This window comes from Pseudophryne corroboree, chromosome 5, assembly GCF_028390025.1.
Source record: "Pseudophryne corroboree isolate aPseCor3 chromosome 5, aPseCor3.hap2, whole genome shotgun sequence".
Lineage (NCBI taxonomy): Eukaryota > Metazoa > Chordata > Amphibia > Anura > Myobatrachidae > Pseudophryne > Pseudophryne corroboree.
Genome location: NC_086448.1, coordinates 14,286,561 through 14,311,751, shown reverse-complemented (window position 1 = coordinate 14,311,751; position 25,191 = coordinate 14,286,561). Strand labels below are relative to the sequence as shown.

The window sequence follows — 25,191 nt, the reverse complement described above, 5'->3', positions numbered from 1 at the left end:
CTGCGGAGCCCGTCTATTCCCCATGGTCCTTACGGAGTCCCCAGCATCCACTACGGACTACGAGAAATAGATTTACCGGTGAGTAAAATCTTATTTTTACACAAATAAACTACCAAGTCGGCCTTGGGTACCCTGGAAGGGGGGGATGCCTGTATTGGGGAGTCCCCACTTCCACAGGAATCCCCAGCCGTGCCTGACTAGTGGGGGGTGATGAATGCTTTGGCCGGGGGTATCAGTATAAGGGTGTCCCTTGGCTTTGGCATAATACCCCTGCTAGATAGAACCTGTTGCTGGTGCAGGAAATACGGGGGACCCCTACGCATTTTATCCCCCACATGTCTAGTATCAGGACCAGCTCAGGAGACCGGTGCAGGTTGTATAAAATAAGGAGGGTTCCCACGCCATTTTCCCCCATATTTTCACAACCAGAACCAACTCCAGAATACCCTAATTTTTCCTTCTGTTTTTTTAACCATGTCCTTACTTTTACACGTAGAAGCGTGCGCGGATCTCGCTGATCCGCACAGGCTTCTGGAACTCACACTACAAGGTGTGGGTTACCCACAAGAAGACCTGCTTGGACCCGCGTTTGTAATTGCCTCGAACCCTCTTATTCACAGACTATTACTTTTACGGGTTGTGGGACAAGCGTGCACCTAAATACTGTGTGAGACTGAGAAGGTGCAAGTTTGATCCCGTTAATTAATTTGCACCCTATTACATTATGACGCGCATTAAACAGCAAATGCACTAAGCCTTGGGAAGTGATAAAGTGCAGAGAGATACTTTACCTCAGTTAGGAGCTAATTGGTTGGCACTTTATCTCTCTCCACTTTATCATTTTCCAGGCTTAGTACATCTGCCCCTAAATCTGTTTTAATAAACTTTTCAGTAAAGTACCAGCCAATCAGCTCCTAACTGCCATGTTACAGGCTGTGTTTGATAAATGACAGTTAGGAGCTGATTGGTTGGTACTTTATCTCCTTTGACTTTACCACTCTCTAGGGCTTAGTGCAGCTCCCCTTAAGGGGGCCATGTACTAAGCAGTGACAAAAGTGGAGAAGTGAGCCAGTGGAGAAGTTGCCCATGGCAACCAACCAGCATTTACGTAACAGAATTTGCATACTATAAAAGTATACAGAGCAGCTGCTTGGTTGCCATGGGCAACTTCTCCACTGGCTCACTTCTCCACTTTTATCACTGCTTAGTACATGTCCCAAATCCCCTATCTGCCCTCCTGACATCCAGAGCGTCAGGTTATAGTATGTGTCGGCAGACGCACAGTATCGGATGTTGCTGATTGCTGTCTCCCCTCCGGCATGTGACGGCTGGTATTCAGCGTCTGGGAAGGATTGCTAAGAATAGACATCCTGTATATACATTATTCTCTCTTTCCCAGTCCCTGTGGAGTACGCGACAGGCTCATTGCAGTTCTGCAGGGCCGGGTGTCCCGGAGCACAGGGCAGGATATCAGGGTGCTAAGTCCCCAGATCTTCCCTGTAAACAAACATCACATATAAATCCCACGGCCTGCATTTACTAGTGCGATGTCTGGGGACGATGCACGCTCAATGGTGGGACAGCGCTGCTGCGGAAACACTGCAGATATAGGCCTCCCGGATGTACTATATATAGCAGCCATGCTCCGGCACATACAGCGTAATAATCTGAGCCCCCAGAATGTCGCTTTGTGTTCCGCGTGTCATGTATGAAGTAGCATCAAAGAATACAGATTTCTATGGACCTGGTTATAATGTTCTATTCATTTATAAGTGAATAAGAATGTGACAATGATAAGGATCTGCTTAGAAAATCCCTCATTGATCAGAATACACCACGGGGGGCAGCAGCTGAGTGATGCTTCTCTGCCCCAGCGAAGCTGCTTCGCCGTCCTGTCCCTGGGCATTTGCACAAATGTATACAAACTGCACCATATAGCATCATAGCACCTAGAAGAAAAGCTTCATTTGGAGATACAGCATTATTTCCTGATATGGCGAAGTATCGCCGCATTGCCTGTTACATAGGGTTCTCCATTCACGGCGAGACCTGGTACATATTACCACCAGTGGGCGCTACTGCCAGCGCTAGTGATAACAGCTTAATGTGCAGGACGAAGCCTTATAACGGGGAAAAAGCACCTTCTCACCCTTTGATAAATATACCCCTTAGGGGTCTATTCATGAAGCAGTGAAAAGTGTGGAGAAGTGAGCCAGTGGAGAAGTTGCCCATGGCAACCAATCAGCATTGACGTAACATTTACAATTTGCATACTATAAAATTGTACAGAGCAGCTGATTGGTTGCCATGGGCAACTTCTCCACTGGCTCACTTCGCCACTCTTTTCACTGCTTCATGAATATACCCCTTAGTCTGAACCAGTTCTGTGGGGAAGACCCCCATCAGTGTGTACCCACTGTTTGGATCTCTCCGAGGTTTTTGATGAGCTTCTGACCATGGGATTTAGCTAGTAGACTTTCTGTAGCAGGGGTGGCCAAACTGGAACACACGGACCCCTAGCAGTTCATGTTTAGCAGACCACCTGTGGATGTGGAGACTGTCTGATAGGAATGACTACACCTGTGCACCAGCTAGGTGATCTGGAACACACGGACCCCTAGCAGTTCATGTTTAGCAGACCACCTGTGGGTGTGGAGACTGTGTCTGATAGGAATGACTACACCTGTGCACCAACTAGGTGATCTGGAACACACGGACCCCTAGCAGTTCATGTTTAGCAGACCACCTGTGGATGTGGAGACTGTGTCTGATAGGAATGACTACACCTGTGCACCAGCTAGGTGATCTGGAACACACGGACCCCTAGCAGTTCATGTTTAGCAGACTACCTGTGGGTGTGGAGACTGTATCTGATAGGAATGACTACACCTGTGCACCAGCTAGGTGATCTGGAACACACGGACCCCTAGCAGTTCATGTTTAGCAGACTACCTGTGGGTGTGGAGACTGTGTCTGATAGGAATGACTACACCTGTGCACCAGCTAGGTGATCTGGAATACACGGACCCCTAGCAGTTCATGTTTAGCAGACTACCTGTGGGTGTGGAGACTGTGTCAGATAGGAATGACTACACCTGTGCACCAGCTAGGTGATCTGGAATACACGGACCCCTAGCAGTTCATGTTTAGCAGACTACCTGTGGATGTGGAGACTGTGTCCGATAGGAATGACTACACCTGTGCACCAGCTAGGTGATCTGGAACACACGGACCCCTAGCAGTTCATGTTTAGCAGACCACCTGTGGATGTGGAGACTGTGTCTGATAGGAATGACTACACCTGTGCACCAGCTAGGTGATCTGGAACACACGGACCCCTAGCAGTTCATGTTTAGCAGACCACCTGTGGATGTGGAGACTGTGTCCGATAGGAATGACTACACCTGTGCACCAGCTAGGTGATCTGGAACACACGGACCCCTAGCAGTTCATGTTTAGCAGACCACCTGTGGGTGTGGAGACTGTGTCTGATAGGAATGACTACACCTGTGCACCAGCTAGGTGATCTGGAACACACGGACCCCTAGCAGTTCATGTTTAGCAGACCACCTGTGGATGTGGAGACTGTGTCTGATAGGAATGACTACACCTGTGCACCAGCTAGGTGATCTGGAACACACGGACCCCTAGCAGTTCATGTTTAGCAGACTACCTGTGGGTGTGGAGACTGTATCTGATAGGAATGACTACACCTGTGCACCAGCTAGGTGATCTGGAACACACGGACCCCTAGCAGTTCATGTTTAGCAGACTACCTGTGGGTGTGGAGACTGTGTCTGATAGGAATGACTACACCTGTGCACCAGCTAGGTGATCTGGAACACACGGACCCCTAGCAGTTCATGTTTAGCAGACTACCTGTGGGTGTGGAGACTGTGTCTGATAGGAATGACTACACCTGTGCACCAGCTAGGTGATCTGGAATACACGGACCCCTAGCAGTTCATGTTTAGCAGACTACCTGTGGATGTGGAGACTGTGTCCGATAGGAATGACTACACCTGTGCACCAGCTAGGTGATCTGGAACACACGGACCCCTAGCAGTTCATGTTTAGCAGACCACCTGTGGATGTGGAGACTGTGTCTGATAGGAATGACTACACCTGTGCACCAGCTAGGTGATCTGGAACACACCGACCCCTAGCAGTTCATGTTTAGCAGACTACCTGTGGGTGTGGAGACTGTGTCTGATAGGAATGACTACACCTGTGCACCAGCTAGGTGATCTGGAACACACGGACCCCTAGCAGTTCATGTTTAGCAGACCACCTGTGGGTGTGGAGACTGTGTCTGATAGGAATGACTACACCTGTGCACCAGCTAGGTGATCTGGAATACACGGACCCCTAGCAGTTCATGTTTAGCAGACCACCTGTGTATGTGGAGACTGTGTCCGATAGGAATGACTACACCTGTGCACCAGCTAGGTGATCTGGAACACACGGACCCCTAGCAGTTCATGTTTAGCAGACTACCTGTGGGTGTGGAGACTGTGTCTGATAGGAATGACTACACCTGTGCACCAGGTAGGTGATCTGGAACACACGGACCCCTAGCAGTTCATGTTTAGCAGACTACCTGTGGGTGTGGAGACTGTGTCTGATAGGAATGACTACACCTGTGCACCAGCTAGGTGATCTGGAACACACGGACCCCTAGCAGTTCATGTTTAGCAGACTACCTGTGGGTGTGGAGACTGTGTCTGATAGGAATGACTACACCTGTGCACCAGCTAGGTGATCTGGAATACACGGACCCCTAGCAGTTCATGTTTAGCAGACCACCTGTGGATGTGGAGACTGTGTCCGATAGGAATGACTACACCTGTGCACCAGCTAGGTGATCTGCAACACGGACCCCTAGCAGTTCATGTTTAGCAGACCACCTGTGGGTGTGGAGACTGTGTCTGATAGGAATGACTACACCTGTGCACCAGCTAGGTGATCTGGAATACACGGACCCATAGCAGTTCATGTTTAGTAGACCACCTGTGGGTGTGGAGACTGTGTCTGATAGGAATGACTACACCTGTGCACCAGCTAGGTGATCTGGAACACACAGACCCCTAGCAGTTCATGTTTAGCAGACCACCTGTGGGTGTGGAGACTGTCTGATAGGAATGACTACACCTGTGCACCAGCTAGGTGATCTGGAACACACGGACCCCTAGCAGTTCAAGTTTAGCAGACCACTTGTGGGTGTGGAGACTGTGTCTGATAGGAATGACTACACCTGTGCACCAGCTAGGTGATCTGGAACACACGGACCCCTAGCAGTTCATGTTTAGCAGACCACCTGTGGATGTGGAGACTGTGTCCGATAGGAATGACTGCACCTGTGCACCAGCTAGGTGATCTGGAACACGTGAGCTGGTAGGAGTCCTCAGGGACCAGGTTGGCCACCCTCTGTAGAACCCAGGATTCTGTCCCCCTCTCATCCTCTGGACAAAAGGCCTGATGCAGGTGTGGTTGGAGGTGCCATTGCTTCTGCGGACATGGAAGCAGCAGCGTTTGCACTAATATGGTAATGCAGCAGGATGGTGTCTGATATACAGTAAGCGGATGCCCCCTGCTTGCATTAGTGATCTGTGCTGCATCCTAGCACGTAGCATTGGACCATCTGCAACACCATCGGTCGGCTGCATGACATGCGGTTGCGCTAGCTGTTCCTGCAGAGAGGCCAGCAAATCTCCATCTTTAGATGGAGAACCTGGCCACGGCACTCCCCCAAAATGGCGGTGATATGTCTCCATTGTGGAAAACGGCGGCTGTTGCCACTCCCTCCCCCGTCCCATTCACTGACAATCTGTAGCCAATCTGCATGCGACGGCGCAGACCCTTACTGCACATGCTTACATGCTTAAAGTATTGCAGAACATCAGCACTTTGCGGCACGGACCGCAGATCCAACGGGAACTGAATCAGGCCAAATGTGTATGACATGTATTGTGAATGCCCAGTATATACATATACATAATATGTGCTATTTCATCACTGCTTCATCTGTGTCTCTTTGTTCTGTTTCCGGCCTCTCCTGGGAACGATGCCACGTCACTCCGCAGTCTGGCACCGAGTGTTTGCGAATGGTGAGTTCCTCCAGTATGTTACATGTATAAAACAGTGCAAAAAGTGCAACAGAACTATCTATGTGGCTGTGAAGTCCGTCCTTAAGGTTACAACTTCTTCAATTCATTAAACACGTGTCCCCTGAGTAAAGAATTTTTTTTTTCAAAAAGTTCAGTAATGTCACGCTTCCCTCCAGTATTGGCTGCTAGATTCATATGATTATATAAAAAAATCACCATAAACAAATGGTACATATAATGGGTAAGAAGCCGTCCGTGTAAACAATGTATACCAGTTATATAAAGCAAAGTGAGTCCTGTGTTTCTCAGAGATCTTTTTCTGCTTCTCGGCCCGTAGTTATTGAACATTTGCACATACAGTATACCATAAAAGATTTATATAGTGTCATTCAGATAAATATCAAATAAAGTGCTCTCACGCAAGACTAAAAAAAGTGAGCAAAAGGAATAAGTAGTAAAACATATACTAAAAGAATAATACATTTGTAAATAAAACACCAACAGTTAAAAAGCACTCCGTAAATGTACTATAAAAAGTGACAACAGAAACTCCCACTGTGATTTACGTGCTATATGATAGTAGAAATACAGAGATCTCAGTCACATATATTTGCAAAGATCCATTTTAGTGTGCTGGGGAATACCTGTGTTGTTTTTCTAGATTAGCCACTCTCTTGCAATTACCTGTAATGGACTAATAAACTGATTTGAGCAACTTGTCCTTTTTGTGTATCACTTGTCTGAGATGCATGCATGGGATCAGTTGTTGGAGAGCATGCTGGTCCTTGTAGTGCCATTTAGAAATATATAAAGTGTGTACTATCATCATGTACTGTTAGGACCACCATATCAGAGACGCTGTGAAGTGGCTGGTGGCTTATACATCTCATTTACTGGCCCTTTATAGTGTGCTGTGGGAATTCTGTGTGTTCTCTTGTCTAGAATAGACCCTCCCTTGCAAACACCAGTAATGGACTAATAAATTAATTAAAGCAACTTGCTATTTCTTTTGTAGCATTATTTATACTGCAGCCCTTTCAGTTATTGTACTCACTTGGCGCTGTTGCAAGAGGTGACAGAATCCTGCTTGCAGGTACTTTACGTGGTTTCATTTATTGGTCACATTTATTTATATAGAGCCAGTATACCCCATAGCATCTAATCCAAATTGTAATAATTAATAATAGTAGCAACATTGATTTATATAAAGCCAGCATACACCGCAACATCTTACCCAAATTATAATAATTTTTATTAGTAGTAACGTTGATTTATATAGAACCAGCATACACCGCAACATCTTACCCAAATTATAATATTTTTTTATTAGTAGTAACATTGATTTATATAGAGCCAGCATACACCGCAACATCTTACCCAAATTATAATAATTATTAGTAGGAGTAACATTGATTTATATAGAGCCAGCATACACCGCAACATCTTACCCAAATTATAATAATTATTAGTAGTAGTACCATTGATTTATATAGAGCCAGCATATACCGCAACATCTTACCCAAATTATAATAATAATTATTAGTAGCAACATTGATTTATATAAAGCCAGCATACACCGCAACATCTTACCCAAATAATAATAATTATTAGTAGTAACATTGAGTTATATAGAGCCAGCATACACCGCAACATCTTACCCAAATTATAATAATTATTATTAGTAGTAACATTGATTTATATAGAGCCAGCATACACCGCAACATCTTACCCATATTATAATAATTATTATTAGTAGTAACATTGATTTATATAGAGCCAGCATACACCGCAACATCTTACCCAAATTATAATAATTATTATTAGTAGTAACATTGATTTATATAGAGCCAGCATACACCGCAACATCTTACCCAAATTATAATAAAAATTATTAGTAGTAACATTTATTTATATAGAGCCAGCACACACCGCAACATCTTACCCATATTATAAAATTTTATTATTATTAGTAGTAACATTTATTTATATAGAGCCAGCATACACCGCAACATCTTACCCAAATTATAATAAAAATTATTAGTAGTAACATTTATTTATATAGAGCCAGCACACACCGCAACATCTTACCCATATTATAAAATGTTATTATTATTAGTAGTAACATTTATTTATATAGAGCCAGCATACACTGCAACATCTTACCCAAATTATAATAATAATTATTAGTAGTAACATTTATTTATATATAACCAGCATACACCGCAACATCTTACCCAAATTATAATAATAATTATTAGTAGTAACATTTATTTATAGAGCCAGCACACACCGCAACATCTTACCCAAATCCCAAATTATGATGATAATAATTATTAGTAGTAACATTTATATATACAGAACCAGCATACACCGCAACATCTTACCCAAATTATAATAATAGTTATTAGTAGTAACATTTATTTATATAGAGCCAGCACACACCGCAACATCTTACCCAAATTATAATAATAATAATTATTAGTAGTAACATTTATTCATATAGAACCAGCATACACCGATACATCTTACCCAAATTATAATAATAATTATTAGTAGTAACATTTATTCATATAGAACCAGCATACACCGATACATCTTACCCAAATTATAATAATAATTATTAGTAGTAACATTTATTCATATAGAACCAGCATACACCGATACATCTTACCCAAATTCTAATAATAATTATTAGTAGTAACATTTATTTATATAGAGCCAGCATACACCGCAAAATCTTACCCAAATTATAATAATAATTATTAGTAGTAACATTTATTTATATAGAGCCAGCACACACCGCAACATCTTACCCATATTATAATAATAATTATTAGTAGTAACATTTATTTATATAGAGCCAGCACACACCGCAACATCTTACCCATATTATAAAATGTTATTATTATTATTAGTAGTAACATTTATATAGAGCCAGCATACACCGCAACATCTTACCCAAATTCTAATAATAATTATTAGTAGTAACATTTATTTATATAGAGCCATCTTACACCGCAACATCTTACCCATATTATAATAATAATTATTATTAGTAACATTTATTCATATAGAACCAGCATACACCGATACATCTTACCCAAATTCTAATAATAATTATTAGTAGTAACATTTATTTATATAGAGCCAGCACACACCGCAACATCTTACCCATATTATAATAATAATAATAATTATTAGTAACATTTATTTATATAGAGCCAGCACACACCGACACATCTTACCCAAATTCTAATAATAATTATTAGTAGTAACATTTATTTATATAGAGCCAGCACACACCGCAACATCTTACCCATATTATAAAATGTTATTATTATTATTATTATTATTATTAGTAGTAACATTTATATAGAGCCAGCATACACCGCAACATCTTACCCAAATTCTAATAATAATTATTAGTAGTAACATTTATTTATATAGAGCCATCTTACACCGCAACATCTTACCCATATTATAATAATAATTATTATTAGTAACATTTATTTATATAGAGCCAGCATACACCGCAACATCTTACCCAAATTATAATAATAATTATTAGTAGTAACATTTATTTATATAGAGCCAGCACACACCGCAACATCTTACCCAAATTATAATAATAATTATTAGTAGTAACATGTATTTATATAGAACCAGCATACACCGACACATTTTACGCAAATTCTAATAATAATTAATATTAGTAACATTTATTTATATAGAGCCAGCATACACTGCAACATCTTACCCAAATTATAATAATTAATAGTAGTAGTAGTAACATTTATTTATATAGAGCCAGCATACGCCGCAACATCTTAACCAAATTATAATAATAATAATTATTATTATTAGTAGTAGTATTAGTATAATTTATTTATATAGAGCCAGTATACACTGCAGCATCTTACCCAAATTAAAATAAATATTATTAGTGGTAACATTTATTTATATAGAGCCAGTATACACCGCAGCATCTTACCCAAATTATAATAAATATTAGTGGTAATATTTATTTATATAAAGCCAGCACACACCGCAACATCTTACCCAAATTATAATAATAATTATTATTATTAGTAGTAGTAGTAGTATCATTTATTTATATAGAGCCAGTATACACTTCAGCATCTTACCCAAATTATAATAAATATTATTAGTGGTAACATTTATTTATATAGAGCCAGCATACACCGCAACATCTTACCCAAATTATGATAATAATTATTAGTAGTAACATTTATTTATATAGAACCAGCATACACCGCAACATCTTACCCAAATTATAATAATTATTATTAGTAGTAGTAACATTTATTTATATAAAGCCAGCACACACCACAACATCTTCCCCAAATTATAATAATAATTATTATTAGTAGTAACATTTATTTATATAGAGCCAGTATACACTGCAGCATCTTACCCAAATTATAATAAATATTATTAGTGGTAACATTTATTTATATAGAGCCAGTATACACCGCAACATCTTACCCAAATTATAATAATAATAATTATTAGTGGTAACATTTATTTATATAGAACCAGCATACACCGCAACATCGTACCCATATTATAATTATAATAATTATTATTAGTAACATTTATTTATATAGAGCCAGCTTACACCGGAGCATCTTACCCAAATTATAATAATAATTATTAGTAGTAACATTTATTTATATAGAGCCAGCATACACCGCAACATCTCTCCCAAATTATAATAATTATTAGTAGTAACATTTAGTTATATATAACCAGCATATACCACAACATCTTACCCAAATTATAATAATAATTATTAGTTGTAACATTTATTTATATATAACCAGCATACACCGCAACATCTTACCCAAATTATAATAATAATTATTAGTAGTAACATTTATATAGAGCCAGCATACACCGCAACATCTTACCCAAATTATAATAATTAATAGTAGTAGTAGTATCATTTATTCATATAGAGCCAGCATACACCGCAACATCTTACCCAAATTATAATAATAATTATTATTAGTAGTAGTAGTAACATTTATTTATATAGAGCCAGTATACACCGCAACATCTTACCCAAATTATAATAATAATTATTATTAGTAGTAACATTTATTTATATAGAGCCAGCATACACTGCAACATCTTACCCAAATTATAATAATAATCATTACTAGTAACATTTAGTTATAGAGCGTGAGCACCTTACACAAATTAGGTGGATGCCTTTAACTACTGGTGTGAGGTGGAGGACTGCCCGCTGTTCTCACCTGTCACTGCTCCCAGAATTTGTATACTGATTAGGATAGATCCATTTATCTCTATTACAGTATATCCTGTAAAGTTGGAAAACAATGCATGGGGGGGGGGGGGGGGGGGGGGAAGGTTCCAGATACCCAAATTAATGCAGAAAGGGGGATACTGAAAAGGGACTTAGTTGAAATGAAAAATCAACTTTAAGACTGATCCTATTCAAAAAAACCAGTGAGTCCTGTGTTTGTGTCTAGGCTTTACAATAGATGACCACAAGGTGACAAAGGGTGAAGAGTGATTAATATAAGAGTGTAGTGGGGGCCGCACTCTGTTATTTACACGCACAATGAGCAGGCTTGCTGCTCCGCTGGGCGGGATGGGCTTATTGGTGTGTTCTAGCTGAACTACAGATCACAGCATGACGCATAGAGAAGATAATCTTATGTATGTTAATTTTCATGGTGAAAAACAGATTTATCACATCCGCATTACAAATGTAGAGTGTAAAATCTGCAGAGCGGCCATTAGTGACCGGAGAAGACCGCAGTCCGCATTACGCTACAGGAATAACTACACCGCAGGAGAGGTGCTTTGTCACACACCTCTCCAAGGACGTAATAATGTTCAGCGTCTGTGGTGCGTGATTGTGTATTGTAGTTATATGCTGCTATATGAGAATAATAATCTTTGAAAGAGGATCGCGCTTCTGCGTAGAATCCAGTCTTCCTGTCCTCCATGTAGGGTTCATGCCCTTTCCCAAGATGGCCATCGAGTTCACTACTGACATGTGCTGGGGTCATCTCATCTTTTACTGTGTAAAATGACATGGCGGGAGACAGAAATTTCCTGCTTTGCTCTTATGAAACCCCACTCGGCTCCATCACCAGTGTGCATGTAACAGTGAGTACGGCTGTACCTGGATCTATCAGCAAACGCACACCACTGGATAAGTAACTGGGTTGCTCATAGTGTGAGTCCCCCGCTGGTGTGTCTATATGAATCAGAACCTGCATACACATCACGTTGTGTCTACTCAGAGTCTTTCATCTCTGTTCTTAAACCCTTTCTACAGAACTTCAGCTTTTTTCCTGTAGAAAAGAAGGTTAATGGTTAAGAAAAATGGATTAGCTAGAATTAGAGGAGTAAATCCCTTCTGTCTGGGCTTAGGAGCGACACAGAGGAAACTGCGTGAGCAGAATACGGTCAGGTGGGAAAGAATGGGGGATGTCAGAGACTTGCTGGTGGAGAGTATAGACTGATTTACTGCTAATGTTACAAATGCTATTTATAAAGTGTCGCACATTCAGTATGTTACTAGAGCGCATCCAGAGATCCAGATGTTGTAGAGGGAATATGCTTAACACAGGTCACAGGACGGTGAGACAGAGCAATACACCTAGCAGAGTGAGTGCAGATATGATCACTATGGGACAAGCCGGAGAAATGGGGAGAGGGAAGGAAGGGGGGGGGGGGGGGGGGACAAGAAAGGGGGAAGTGGCAAAAGGGGAGGAGGGGGGGCAGGAGGGAGATTTACAGGGCACTATAAGTGTGATGGTAATATATATTATAATCTACCAATAGTATCCTTAATACATAAGGTCATCCAGAAGTAGTCTTGCTGCATTAAAGAAACCACTAGTGGATGCAGACTCTGGGGGTCATTCCGAGTTGTTCGCTCGTTGACGATTTTCGCAACGGAGCGATTGAGGCAAAAATGCGCATGCGCATGGTACGCAGTGCGCATGCGCTAAGTATTTTAGCACAAAACTTAGTAGATTTAATCGCCTCTGAACGAAGAATTTTCATTGTTGAAGTGATCGGAGTCTGATTGACAGGAAGTGGGTGTTTCTGGGCGGAAACTGCCCGTTTTCTGGGAGTGTGCGGAAAAACGCAGGCGTGTCAGGGAAAAACGCGGGAGTGTCTGGAGAAAAGGGGGAGTGGCTGGCCAAACGCAGGGCGTGTTTGTGACGTCAAACCAGGAACGAAACGGCCTGAGCTGATCGCAATCTGTGAGTAGGTCTGGAGCTACTCAGAAACTGCTAAGAATTTTCTATTCGCAATTCTGCTAATCTTTCGTTCGCTATTCTGCTAAGCTAAGATGAACTCCCAGAGGGCGGCGGCTTAGCGTGTGCAATGCTGCTAAAATCTGCTAGCTAACAACTCGGAATGACCCCCTCTGTACACATATAATTGTGTTTGTTTTTACTAGTTATATCCATCAGTGATTTGGATTCTTGATTTCATAAATTGATTATACTCATCTAACTCGCAGCATTGATGTTTGAACAATCTTTTATAGTTGTGTATTGATAAACCCCTGATGAAGTCGGTAGGACAAAACGCGTAGGGTTAAAATGCATTCTTCATCTACTCAGCAGGATTTCTGATCATATATTTATCAGAGCATTATCTATCCCAGCGCTGGTTGTGGACATGCATATTGAACTTTTATCATTTTAAATGTTGTACCTTTTATTAACCACTTAACTGATTATTTTCTTTTCCAAAAACCGCTCAGAAATTGATGTGATTTTTTATGGGTGAATTAGGTAAAGAACATGACCGAAATCTATTGTAACTCTCTCTGCACATGTTACATCTGCCCCACCTGCAGTTCAGCATGGATTTGCCCAGTTGTGTGCTTTCTGGCTAAGCTTGCAACTCGTGATCAGGCGCATATAGCGAATGCATTCGTGCAGTAGGCAGTACAGTGATTTCTATATGTGTCTCCTTTCCAGAGCTTCCGGTTCCCGATGATCTCCGAACCCCATTAAAGATCCTGCGGGAAGAACATCGCACTCTGCACTTCTTTCCTCCAGAGTATGGTGGTGAGAGATACATACATGCCCACCTATATCCCATTGTACATACCCCTATCACCCATATCCCATTGTACATAGCCTGTCACCTATATCATATTGTACATACCCCTATCACCTATATCCCATTGTACATACCCCTATCACCTATATCCCATTGCATATACATAGCCTCTGTCACCTATATCCCATTGTACATACCCCTATCACCTATATCCCATTGTATATGTCCCCTATATCTCATTGTACATAGCCCTATCACCTATATCATATTGAACATAACCATATCACCTATATCATATTGTACATACCCCTATCACCTATATCCCATTGTACATACCCCTATCACCTATATCCCATTGTACATACCCCTATCACCTATATCATATTGTACACACCCCTATCACCCATATCCCATTGTATATACCCCCTATATCCCATTGTACATACCCCTATCACCTATATCATATTGTACATACCCATATCACCTATATCCTATTGTATATATCCCCTATATCCCATTGTACATACCCCTATCACCTATATCATATTGTGCATACCGATATCACCTATATCATATTGTACATACCCCTATCACCTATATCCCATTGTACATACCCCTATCACGTATATCCCATTGTACATACCGCTATCACGTATATCCCATTGTACATACCCCTATCACGTATATCCCATTGTACATACCCCTATCACCTATATCCCATTGTACATACCCCTATCACCTATATCCCATTGTACATACCCTTTATCACCTATATCACATTGTATATACCCCTACCACCTATATCACACTGTGTATGCCCCTATATCCCATTGTACATAACTCCGACCACCTATATCACATTGTATATACCACCTATGTTGTATTGTACATACCTCTATCACCTACAGTGCATCCGGAAAGTATTCACAACGCTTCACTTTTTCCACATTTTGTTATGTTACAGCCTTATTCCAAAATGGAATAAATTCATTTTTCCCCTCAAAATTCTACACATTATACCCCATAATGGCAACTTGAAGAAAAAAAAATATTTTTGCAAATTTATTAAAAATAAAAAACTAAGAAATCACATGTACATAAGTATTCACAGCCTTTGCCATGAAGCTCAAAATTGAACTCAGGTGCATCCTGTTTCCACTGATCATCCTTGAGATGTTCCTACAGCTTTATTGGAGTCCACCTGTGGTAAATTCAGTTAATTGGACATGATTTGGAAAGGCACACACCTGTCTATATAAGATTCCACACTTGACAGTGCATGTCTGAGTACAAACCAAGCATGAAGTCAAAGGAATTGTCTCGAGGCACAAATCTGGGAAAGGTACAGAAAAATATCTGCTGCTTTAGAAACATAAACATAGAAACATAGAATTTGTCGGCAGATAAGAACCACTTGGCCCATCTAGTCTGCCCCTTTTTTTTTTTTTTTTATATTATTTTTATCTCTAACCTTATTTGATCCTTATTTCTTTGTAAGGATATCCTTATGTCTATCCCATGCATGTTTAAATTGCTCTACTGTCTTAGCCTCTACCACCTCTGATGGGAGGCTATTCCACTCGTCCACTACCCTTTCTGTGAAATAATTTTTCTGCAAATTTCCCCTGAACCTCCCCCTTTGAAGGTCCCAATGAGCACAGTGGCCTCCATCATCTGTAAATGGAAGAAGTTCGGAACCACCTGGACTCTTCCTAGAGCTGACCGGCCGTCTAAACTGAGCAATCGAGGGAGAAGGGCCCTAGTCAGGGAGGTGACCAAGAACCCGATGATCACTCTTTCAGAGCTACAGCATTCCTCTGTGGAGAGAGGAGAACCTGAAAAAAAGAGGGTTTTTGATCCTGCACCGACCTAGATTCAAAATACATTAATAATCAAGTAGTAGCCAGAAATGGACATTGTTTGTGGAAATTCCTATCTGTCCGTATGGCGGTGCGCCCAGAGTCAAAGAAAAACAATTGTATGTACACAAGGAGAAAAGTATGACTCTTGTTTGGGCGCACTCTTATTTCAGTATCTAAGTGTTAATTGATAGGTGATGAGCCTAACAATCAATAAGGTAGTCTTTATTTCTGCTCTGTAGGATACATGGAAACTCAGCAAGACATATAGGGGGTCATTCCGAGTTGTTCGTTCGTTATATTTTTCTCGCAACGGAGCGATTAGTCGCTAATGTGCATGCGCAATGTCCGCAGTGCGACTGCGCCAAGTAAATTTGCTATGCAGTTAGGTATTTTAATCACGGCATAACGAGGTTTTTTCTTCGTTCTGGTGATCGTAATGTGATTGACAGGAAGTGGGTGTTTCTGGGCGGAAACTGGCCGTTTTATGGGGGTGTGCGAAAAAACGCTACCGTTCCAGGGAAAAACGCGGGAGTGGCTGGAGAAACGGAGGAGTGTCTGGCCGAACGCTGGGTGTGTTTGTGACGTCAAACCTGGAACGAAACTGACTGAACTGACCGCAGTTGCCGAGTAAGTCTCGAGCTACTCAGAAACTGCTAAGAAGTGTCTATTCGCAATTTTGCTAATCTTTCGGTCGCAATTTTGACAAGCTAAGATTCACTCCCAGTAGGCGGCGGCTTAGCGTGTGCAAAGCTGCTAAAAGCAGCTTGCGAGCGAACAACTCGGAATGAGGGCCATAGAACATAAGTCACCGTGGGTAAATCAAAAGGGAGATGTATACTTCAAATTGGTGAATTGTTCAGATCTTAATTATGCCTGGATAACCCCATATCGGAAGATAGCTACATGATATGCTGCTTCCGTCTGCCAAAGATCTGTACAAACTGGGTTTGTATTAATGCACCCTTAGTTGGGTTGAATACGTGGGTGCGAGAACCCACACACTAATTGGCAATTCTAATAATCAGCCACTGTCATGGATAAGTCGTGACGAATGAAGATTCAAAAAGTAGTGGGATTGAGTATAAGTGGTGATACTGCTGTTGGTGTTGTTCCTATAGGGAAGGAAAACCTCCTACTTCACCGGGTATTCCCTAGAAGTCGCCCGTCTAGGTACTGACCCAGCCCACCTCCGTTTAGCTTCCAAGATCGGACGAGATTGGGCGTGAGTGTAGGGGTATGGTCGTAGGAAGGTTTGACCCTATACCACCAATGAGAGTGCACCGAAACGGAAGGATTGAATCCTCCTCAGAAAAGAAATATGGATAAGACTGCGTAGGAGAAAGGGGGTAGCAGCAGTTAGATAGGTGTGAATCTGCTGTCCACGTTAGACTGAAGAGACGTGTCTCCTGAGGGAACACGCTCCCCAGAATCGTGGATGAGAGTTCACAGAAGGAAGACAAGTGGGAAAAAAAGGGGCGCAGAGTAAGAAGATAATTGCAGGATGGTGGAGATGTTGAATAGTACAATTGAATTACATTCTAGTGAATCCCTTGTAAGTTTAAATGTCACTTGTGATCGTGGCCGAGATTTATTAAGTCAAAACAGTTATTGCTTTTTGTAGTAGGAGCTAATGTATGAGGCAAAGAGATTATGCCCTGTATAATAATCTCTTGGGTGACTAGCCCTTAGAAAGCAAAAACATAATACACACAGTTTCAAATTTGCCTGAGGCAGACTATTTGCGAGATTGCACACCACCTGTCACTATTTCATGAGGTGTGAGGAAAAAACATATATTTCACACTATACATAGACAAAGTAGATATGCTATGTTCATTCACTGGAAAATACCAGTAATATAAATAGCAGGAATAACCCATTCAGATGTCAGACAGGCAGGTGCCCTTAGGGAACAGACGAGGTGCCCGCAGAAAAATACGGAGCCACAAATTGCCCGCCCCTATCATAAGGTTGTATCACAATATACCCACATACAAGAGTACACACGTATGTAAACAGCCTAGCTGGAAATCTCAGCAATATTGGTGACACAAATCCTTGCACAGGTAAAAAGATATATATATATTATGCTAAAGTGTTGGTGACACAATTCGTTCAAAGGTACAGAAATACTTTGCTAAAGCATGAGATCTGAATCAATAAGGCATTAAATATCCCCCATTCGAATGTCAGACAGGCAGGTGCCCATCAGGGACACATATATAATCAGCCTAGCTGGAAATACCAGCAATATTGGTGACACAAATTCTTTCAAAGATGCAGAATTATTCTGCTAAAGCATAAAATCTGAATCAATAAGGCATCAAATATCACCCATTCAAATGTCAGACAGGCAGGTGCCCATGAGGAAAACGCGTTTCACCCGGTCACGGGCTTGTTCACTTCCATTCTGAGCAGGGTCATACTTTTCTCCTTGTGTACATACGAGAGAGGAGAACCTTCCAGAAGGACAACCACCTCTGCAGCAATCCACCAATCAGGCCTGTATGGTAGATTGGCCAGACGGAAGCCTCTGCTTAGTAGAAAGCACATGGCAGCCCGCTTGGAGTTTGGCAAAATGCACCTGAAGGACTCTCAGACCATGAAAAACAAAATTCTCTGGTCTGATGAGACAAAGATTGAACTTTTTGGCGTGAATGCCAGGCGTCATGTTTGGAGGAAACCAGGCACCGCTCATCAGCAGGCCAATACCATCCCTACAGTGAAGCGTGGTGGTGGCAGCATCATGCTGTGGGGATGTTTTTCAGCGGCAGGAACTGGGAGCCTAGTCAGGATAGAAGGAAAGATGAATGCAGCAACGTACAGAGACATCCTGGATGAAAACCTGCTCCAGAGCGCTCTGGACCTCAGACTGGGGCGACGGTTCATCTTTCAGCAGGACAACGACCCTAAGCACACAGCCAAGATATCAAAGGAGTGGCTTCAGGACAACTCTGTGAATGTCCTTGAGTGGCTGAGAAGTGCTGCAAAGAGGAATGGGTGAAACTGCCCAAATATAGGTGTGCCAAGCTTGTGGCATCATATTCAAAAAAACTTAAGGCATCATAATAAAAAAGACTTGAGGTTGTAATTGCTGCCAAAGGTGCATCAATAAAGTATTGAGCAAAGTCTGTGAATATTTATGTACATGTGTTTTTTCACATTGTCATTATGGGGTATTGTGTGTAGAATTTTGAGGGAAAAAATTAATTTATTCAATTTTGGAATAAGGCTGTAACATAACAAAATGTGGAAAAAGTGAAGCGCTGTGAATACTTTCTGGATGCACTATATATCACATTGTACATACCTCTCTCACCTATATCACCTTGTACATAGCCCCTGTCACCTATATCACACTGTATATACCCCCTACATCCCATTGTACATACCCTTTATTACCTATATCACATTGTGTATGCCCCTATATCCCATTGTACATAACTCCGACCACCTATATCACGTTGTATATACCACCTATGTTGTATTGTACATACCTCTATCACCTATATTACCTTGTACATACCTCTACCACCTATATACCATTGTACATACCTCTACCACCTATATCACCTTGTATATACCACTATCACCTATATACCATTGTACATACCTCTACCACCTATATCACCTTGTACATACCTCTACCACCTATATCACCTTGTACATACCTCTACCACCTATATCACCTTGTACATACCACTATCACCTATATACCATTGTACATACCTCTACCACCTATATCACCTTGTACATACCTCTACCACCTATATCACCTTATACATACCTCTACCACCTATATACCATTGTACATACCTCTATCACCTATATACCATTGTACATACCTCTACCACCTATATCACCTTGTACATACCTCTACCACCTATATACCATTGTACATACCTCTACCACCTATATCACCTTGTACATACTTCTACCACCTATATACCATTGTACATACCACTATCACTTATATACCATTGTACATACCTCTACCACCTATATACCGTTGTACATACCTCTACCACCTATATACCGTTGTACATACCTCTACCACCTATATACCACTGTACATACCCCCGTTACCTATGTCACCTTGTACATACCTCTACCACCTATATACCATTGTACATACCTCTACCACCTATATCACCTTGTACATACCTCTACCACCTATATACCATTGTACATACCTCTACCACCTATATACCATTGTACATACCCCCGTTACCTATGTCACCTTGCACATATGGGATGTAGTTATGTGACCGGTAGTCAGGAGACCACTGGTCACAATACCGACGCCTCCATTCCTCCCCCTAAAAATCCAGACAGTCGGCATGCCGACTAACAGGGACTATTCCCACTTGTGGGAATAGAACCTGAGGCTGGTACCTATATACAGCAGCGTCACCAGAGGGAGCATGGTGCCGCGCGGTGACGTTATAGTGCACACCAGTGTGGGGCCACAGTGTGCCATGAGGCAACACCCCTTCCTCATCATACTACTCCCCCTTTTTGGCACATGTGGGGGGCCTGTTTGGCACCCTGGGTGATACCGACCCCAGTGACGCCACTGCCTATGTACTGTGCCACTGCCTGCCCCCACTCGCCCCATCTGCTCTGCGCACCATGTAGCTAGCAATATACAGACATCATGGGGTAGATGACAATATACAGATATCATGGGGTAGATGGCAATATACAGATATCATGGGGTAGATGACAATATACAGATATCATGGGTAGATGACAATATACAGACATCATGGGGTAGGTGGCATTATACAGATATCATGGGGTAGATGGCAATATACAGATATCATGTGGTAGATGGGAATATACAGACATCATGGGGTACATAGCAATATACAGATATCATGGGTAGATGACAATATACAGACATCATGGGGTAGGTGGCAATATACAGATATCATGTGGTAGATGGGAATATACAGATATCATGGGGTAGATGACAATATACAGATATCATGGGTAGATGACAATATACAGACATCATGGGGTAGATGGCAATATACAGATATCATGGGTAGATGACAATATACAGACATCATGGGGTAGGTGGCAATATACAGATATCATGGGGTAGATGGCAATATACAGATACCATGTGGTAGATGGGAATATACAGACATCATGGGGTACATAGCAATATACAGATATCATGGGTAGATGACAATATACAGACATCATAGGGTAGGTGGCAATATACAGATATCATGGGGTAGATGGCAATATACAGATATCATGGGGTAGATGGCAATATACAGATATCATGGGGTAGATGACAATATACAGACATCATGGGTAGATGGCAATATACAGATATCATGGGGTAGATGGCAATATACAGACATCATGGGTAGATGACAATATACAGATATCATGGGGTAGATGGCAATATACAGACATCATGGGGTAGATGGCAATATACAGACATCATGGATAGATGGCAATATACAGACATCATGGGGTAGATGGCAATATACAGATATCATGGGGTAGATGGCAATATACAGACATCATGGGGTACATAGCAATATACAGATATCATGGGTAGATGACAATATACAGACATCATGGGGTAGGTGGCAATATACAGATATCATGGGGTAGATGGCAATATACAGATATCATGGGGTAGATGGCAATATACAGATATCATGGGGTAGATGGCAATATACAGATATCATGTGGTAGATGGGAATATACAGATATCATGGGGTAGATGACAATATACAGATATCATGGGTAGATGACAATATACAGACATCATGGGGTAGATGGCAATATACAGATATCATGGGGTAGATGGCAATATACAGATATCATGGGGTAGATGGCAATATACAGACATCATGGATAGATGGTGTGGCTGGCTAGTCTCTAATTTCTGTGATAGGACGGTACCGTACGAAAGCACTCGCCGCTTTCGCGTCCCGTTGACTGCGCACAGATTGGAAGGTCAAGCCGCACGAGGCCTGACCACATAGGGGATTCCCGCTTACCGTCAGTAACCGCCTGTTACTGACTCCACCCACTGCGCTGTGGGCGGGTTCTCGCTGCCACCACCAAACTCCTAACCTGCCGTGGCGTTTGGAACCACGGTTCTGCTCTGTATGTGCCGACGCACTGCCTTACCACAGCTGTGTGGTGCTGACGAATCCCCACTAGCCACTTGCTAGGCCTCTACCGGTAGCTGGCGGAAGGCGGAGCTTGGAGACGCTAGGTACTTCCCTGGACAGCCGGAGGACGGGGCTAGGTTTGGCCTAACCCTGTTGGTCACAAGATGAAGCAATCTTCTTGAGGCAAAGATGTTTATTGCTCAATAACCTTTAAAAAGGCTCCTCCCTATTGCTAGGGGTAACAGCATACAATCAGATGTTTGCAGCAGAATAAGATGGAATAATACTACCACTCTGGAGGCACGCAGGTCTCCTTTTTATGTCAGTTTTCCACACAGTACCACAGGGGGGTAAGTCCTCCCTGTCTTCTCCAACCAATCAGGTTATTTTACAAAATACCAATAAATTACATTTTACAAGGATATAAGTGCAATAAAACAATATCCTCCTTCCTGTCACCCAGACAACGTTTGGTATCAGATTAACATTCACTATTGATAAATTTATCACATATCTTCAAAATACAGATGTTTCTGGTCATTCACATCTCCAGGCAATCCCAGTGTTTAAGATTACAACAGGAATGGCTACAATACAAACAAACGGTCTTCCTTCCTTTATCTGCCATTCAGGGATCGTATATCAAATCGCCTACATGAAACAGATTCCAAGCCCATAGACCCAGTGATTAGCATCTCTCTCTAAGGAACTTACACATCAAAAGGTATTGTCCTTCACACCTCGCTGCTAGGACAGGGCCCTTAGCATGCCACTTCCTATTTCCAGAGGATAAGAGATGCTTATTCAGACATCTATAGTAACTGCATTTTTCCTTTAAATACATTTCATTTAAACACGTGTTTCCCTTTAAATATACACCAAGCCTGTCTTGAATATAAAATAAATACATTTAAACATGTCTTCCTGCAATGGTGCACAGAGCACTACATATGACATGTTAAAACACATCATTCAACAAACTTTTAAACAGTCCGCAACATGGCGCTGGGCACGAGGGTTAACCCCTTCAGTGCCGCAGACGCCATTACACGTGTGGCTGGCTAGTCTCTCCGGCCACATTCCCCCCCCCCATTCAAGCGGGTCAACCAGGGACCCATGTCCCAACGATTTGGGTCCTGGTCCCGCAGTCCGTTGGGGTGAAGGGGACGCTACCTGGGATGTGTAGGCTCTGGCCTAGACAGTTCATCCATAGTGTAGTGGGCCTCTCTTCGTGGGTGCACAATGTTCAAATAGTCCACCTGAAGTCCAAGTTCAAGGCTCCACCACAAAAGTCTGTCAAATTTCCCCAAGGTAGGTTGCAGCCACCTAACAGGTAGGTGGTAAGTCACCACGGCGGGGGGCTGGTTACAAACAAGTGCCACCCAAGGTGTCCCAATTGTGGCATACCCCACCTCCCACCAAAGCAGTTTCCTGCTCAAACAGGCCCCAGGGTGCTCCTGCCCATATGGCTCTTTCTGGCTCGGTACTGCTCCCAGTCCGTGCAGTGGCGCAATAGTTCGTAACACACAGTCCTGGTCAAGAATGTGCGCCATCAGCACTGGAGCGGGTACCCGAGCCTTCTTCAATGACTGGAATGCCAACTCGCAAGCGGGTGCAAAGTCCACTGACTTGGGAATGCCCTTCCTAGCCATCTCTGTCAAGGGGTTCACTACAGGACTAAAGTCAATGACAACCTGTCCGTAGGGCCTTACAGGTTCTAAGGTCAGTACCGATCTGGGTGATGTGGGCTGGGGACAGCCTCTGGTTGCCTCCACCCCCTCTGGTTTGGGCCTACCCCTGTCTCCTCCCACATGGTGCCCCAGGCACTGCACCTCCGTCATACCTATCTGGCAACTGTCTGCCCTAACTGTCAGACCTGCCCTCCCATCCTCCTCTGTCGACCTATGACTCGGGAAACCTACCCTATCACCTAGGCCTACTCCTTCCTCCTCATCCGCTACCTGTGCCACAGTGATGGCGGCCAGACCACCAGCCTCTGGATCCTGTGTGGCATCCACTACAGGGAGGCTGCGTGTCTTCCCCGATCTACTGCGCACAGGCAGGGGACCTGCTATGTCCACAGCAACTTGCTGCAAGGGTTCTCCTATGGGCAGAGGCCCAGAGACAACACAACCGCTGGAGTGCCCCGGCTGCCAACGCATGGCACCAGCCTTACAGTTGGTCTGGGCGTCATCCGACATTCCAGACCAGGGTAAGCTCTGTGTCAGGCACTTCAGGGTACGGTCTGTCTCCGGGTTACTGTCCAAAGGGGTTTCACTGGCAACCGGCACTGGTTGCGCAGGAACGTTCCCTGAGGGGACCAGTTGGACACATTCCCTATCTGGTCTATCCCCTCCCACTTTCCTGTCTACCCTGTACCTTAACCCTTCCCGCCAGGTCAAACTTCCTGCCCCAACCCTGTCAAGGCCACTGCCAGAGTGGCGCCTCATGCCTTTCGGGGATGGGTCAGAGAGTTGAGCCTCCCTAAACTCCTGCCTGTGGCCCTCAATCTCTCCTAAATTGGGACACTCTACAGGGGGATCTAGGTGGGGACTACTAGGGTCAGTCTGGTAGGGGTCAGTCATGGAAAAATCAGCGTGGTTTCTCATACTCACCGCCGGAGTTGGCAAACCACTTGGGTCAGGAGCATCATTGGGCACCCCCACAGGATCAAATGAGCTGGAACCGACATCCTCTGCGTTGCTAGGGGACGTAGGCATACCAGAGGCAAAAGGCATGCGGGGTCGATGTACTGATCTAGCCGCTGTAATCTTTTCCTCTGGGCTGGTTGATGCTGTGGTTGGCTGTGCTGGCAGTTGTCTAGCAGCTGTAGTCTTTACCTCTGGGCTGGGCTGTGCTGGAGTAGCTGATGTCAATGGTGGTTTTGGAACTTGACTCCGGGGAATGGCGCCAACAAACATAGTGGCGATCCCACCACCCAGATCATTTCCTAGGACCACATCAGTTGGGAGACCATCCATGACGGCAACT

General features: G+C 42.8%; 1 protein-coding gene across 1 annotated transcript in view; it reads left to right on the top strand.

Annotated features, from left to right (window-relative positions):
* Positions 1-25,191, top strand: part of NRBP2 (nuclear receptor binding protein 2) — a 315,133-nt gene that overhangs the window by 223,287 nt on the left and 66,655 nt on the right. Inside the window, exons 7-8 of the mRNA XM_063921103.1 lie at positions 6,084-6,107; positions 14,108-14,197. Of these exons, the coding sequence (XP_063777173.1) occupies positions 6,084-6,107; positions 14,108-14,197 (114 nt within the window). The remainder of the gene's footprint in view (positions 1-6,083; positions 6,108-14,107; positions 14,198-25,191) is intronic.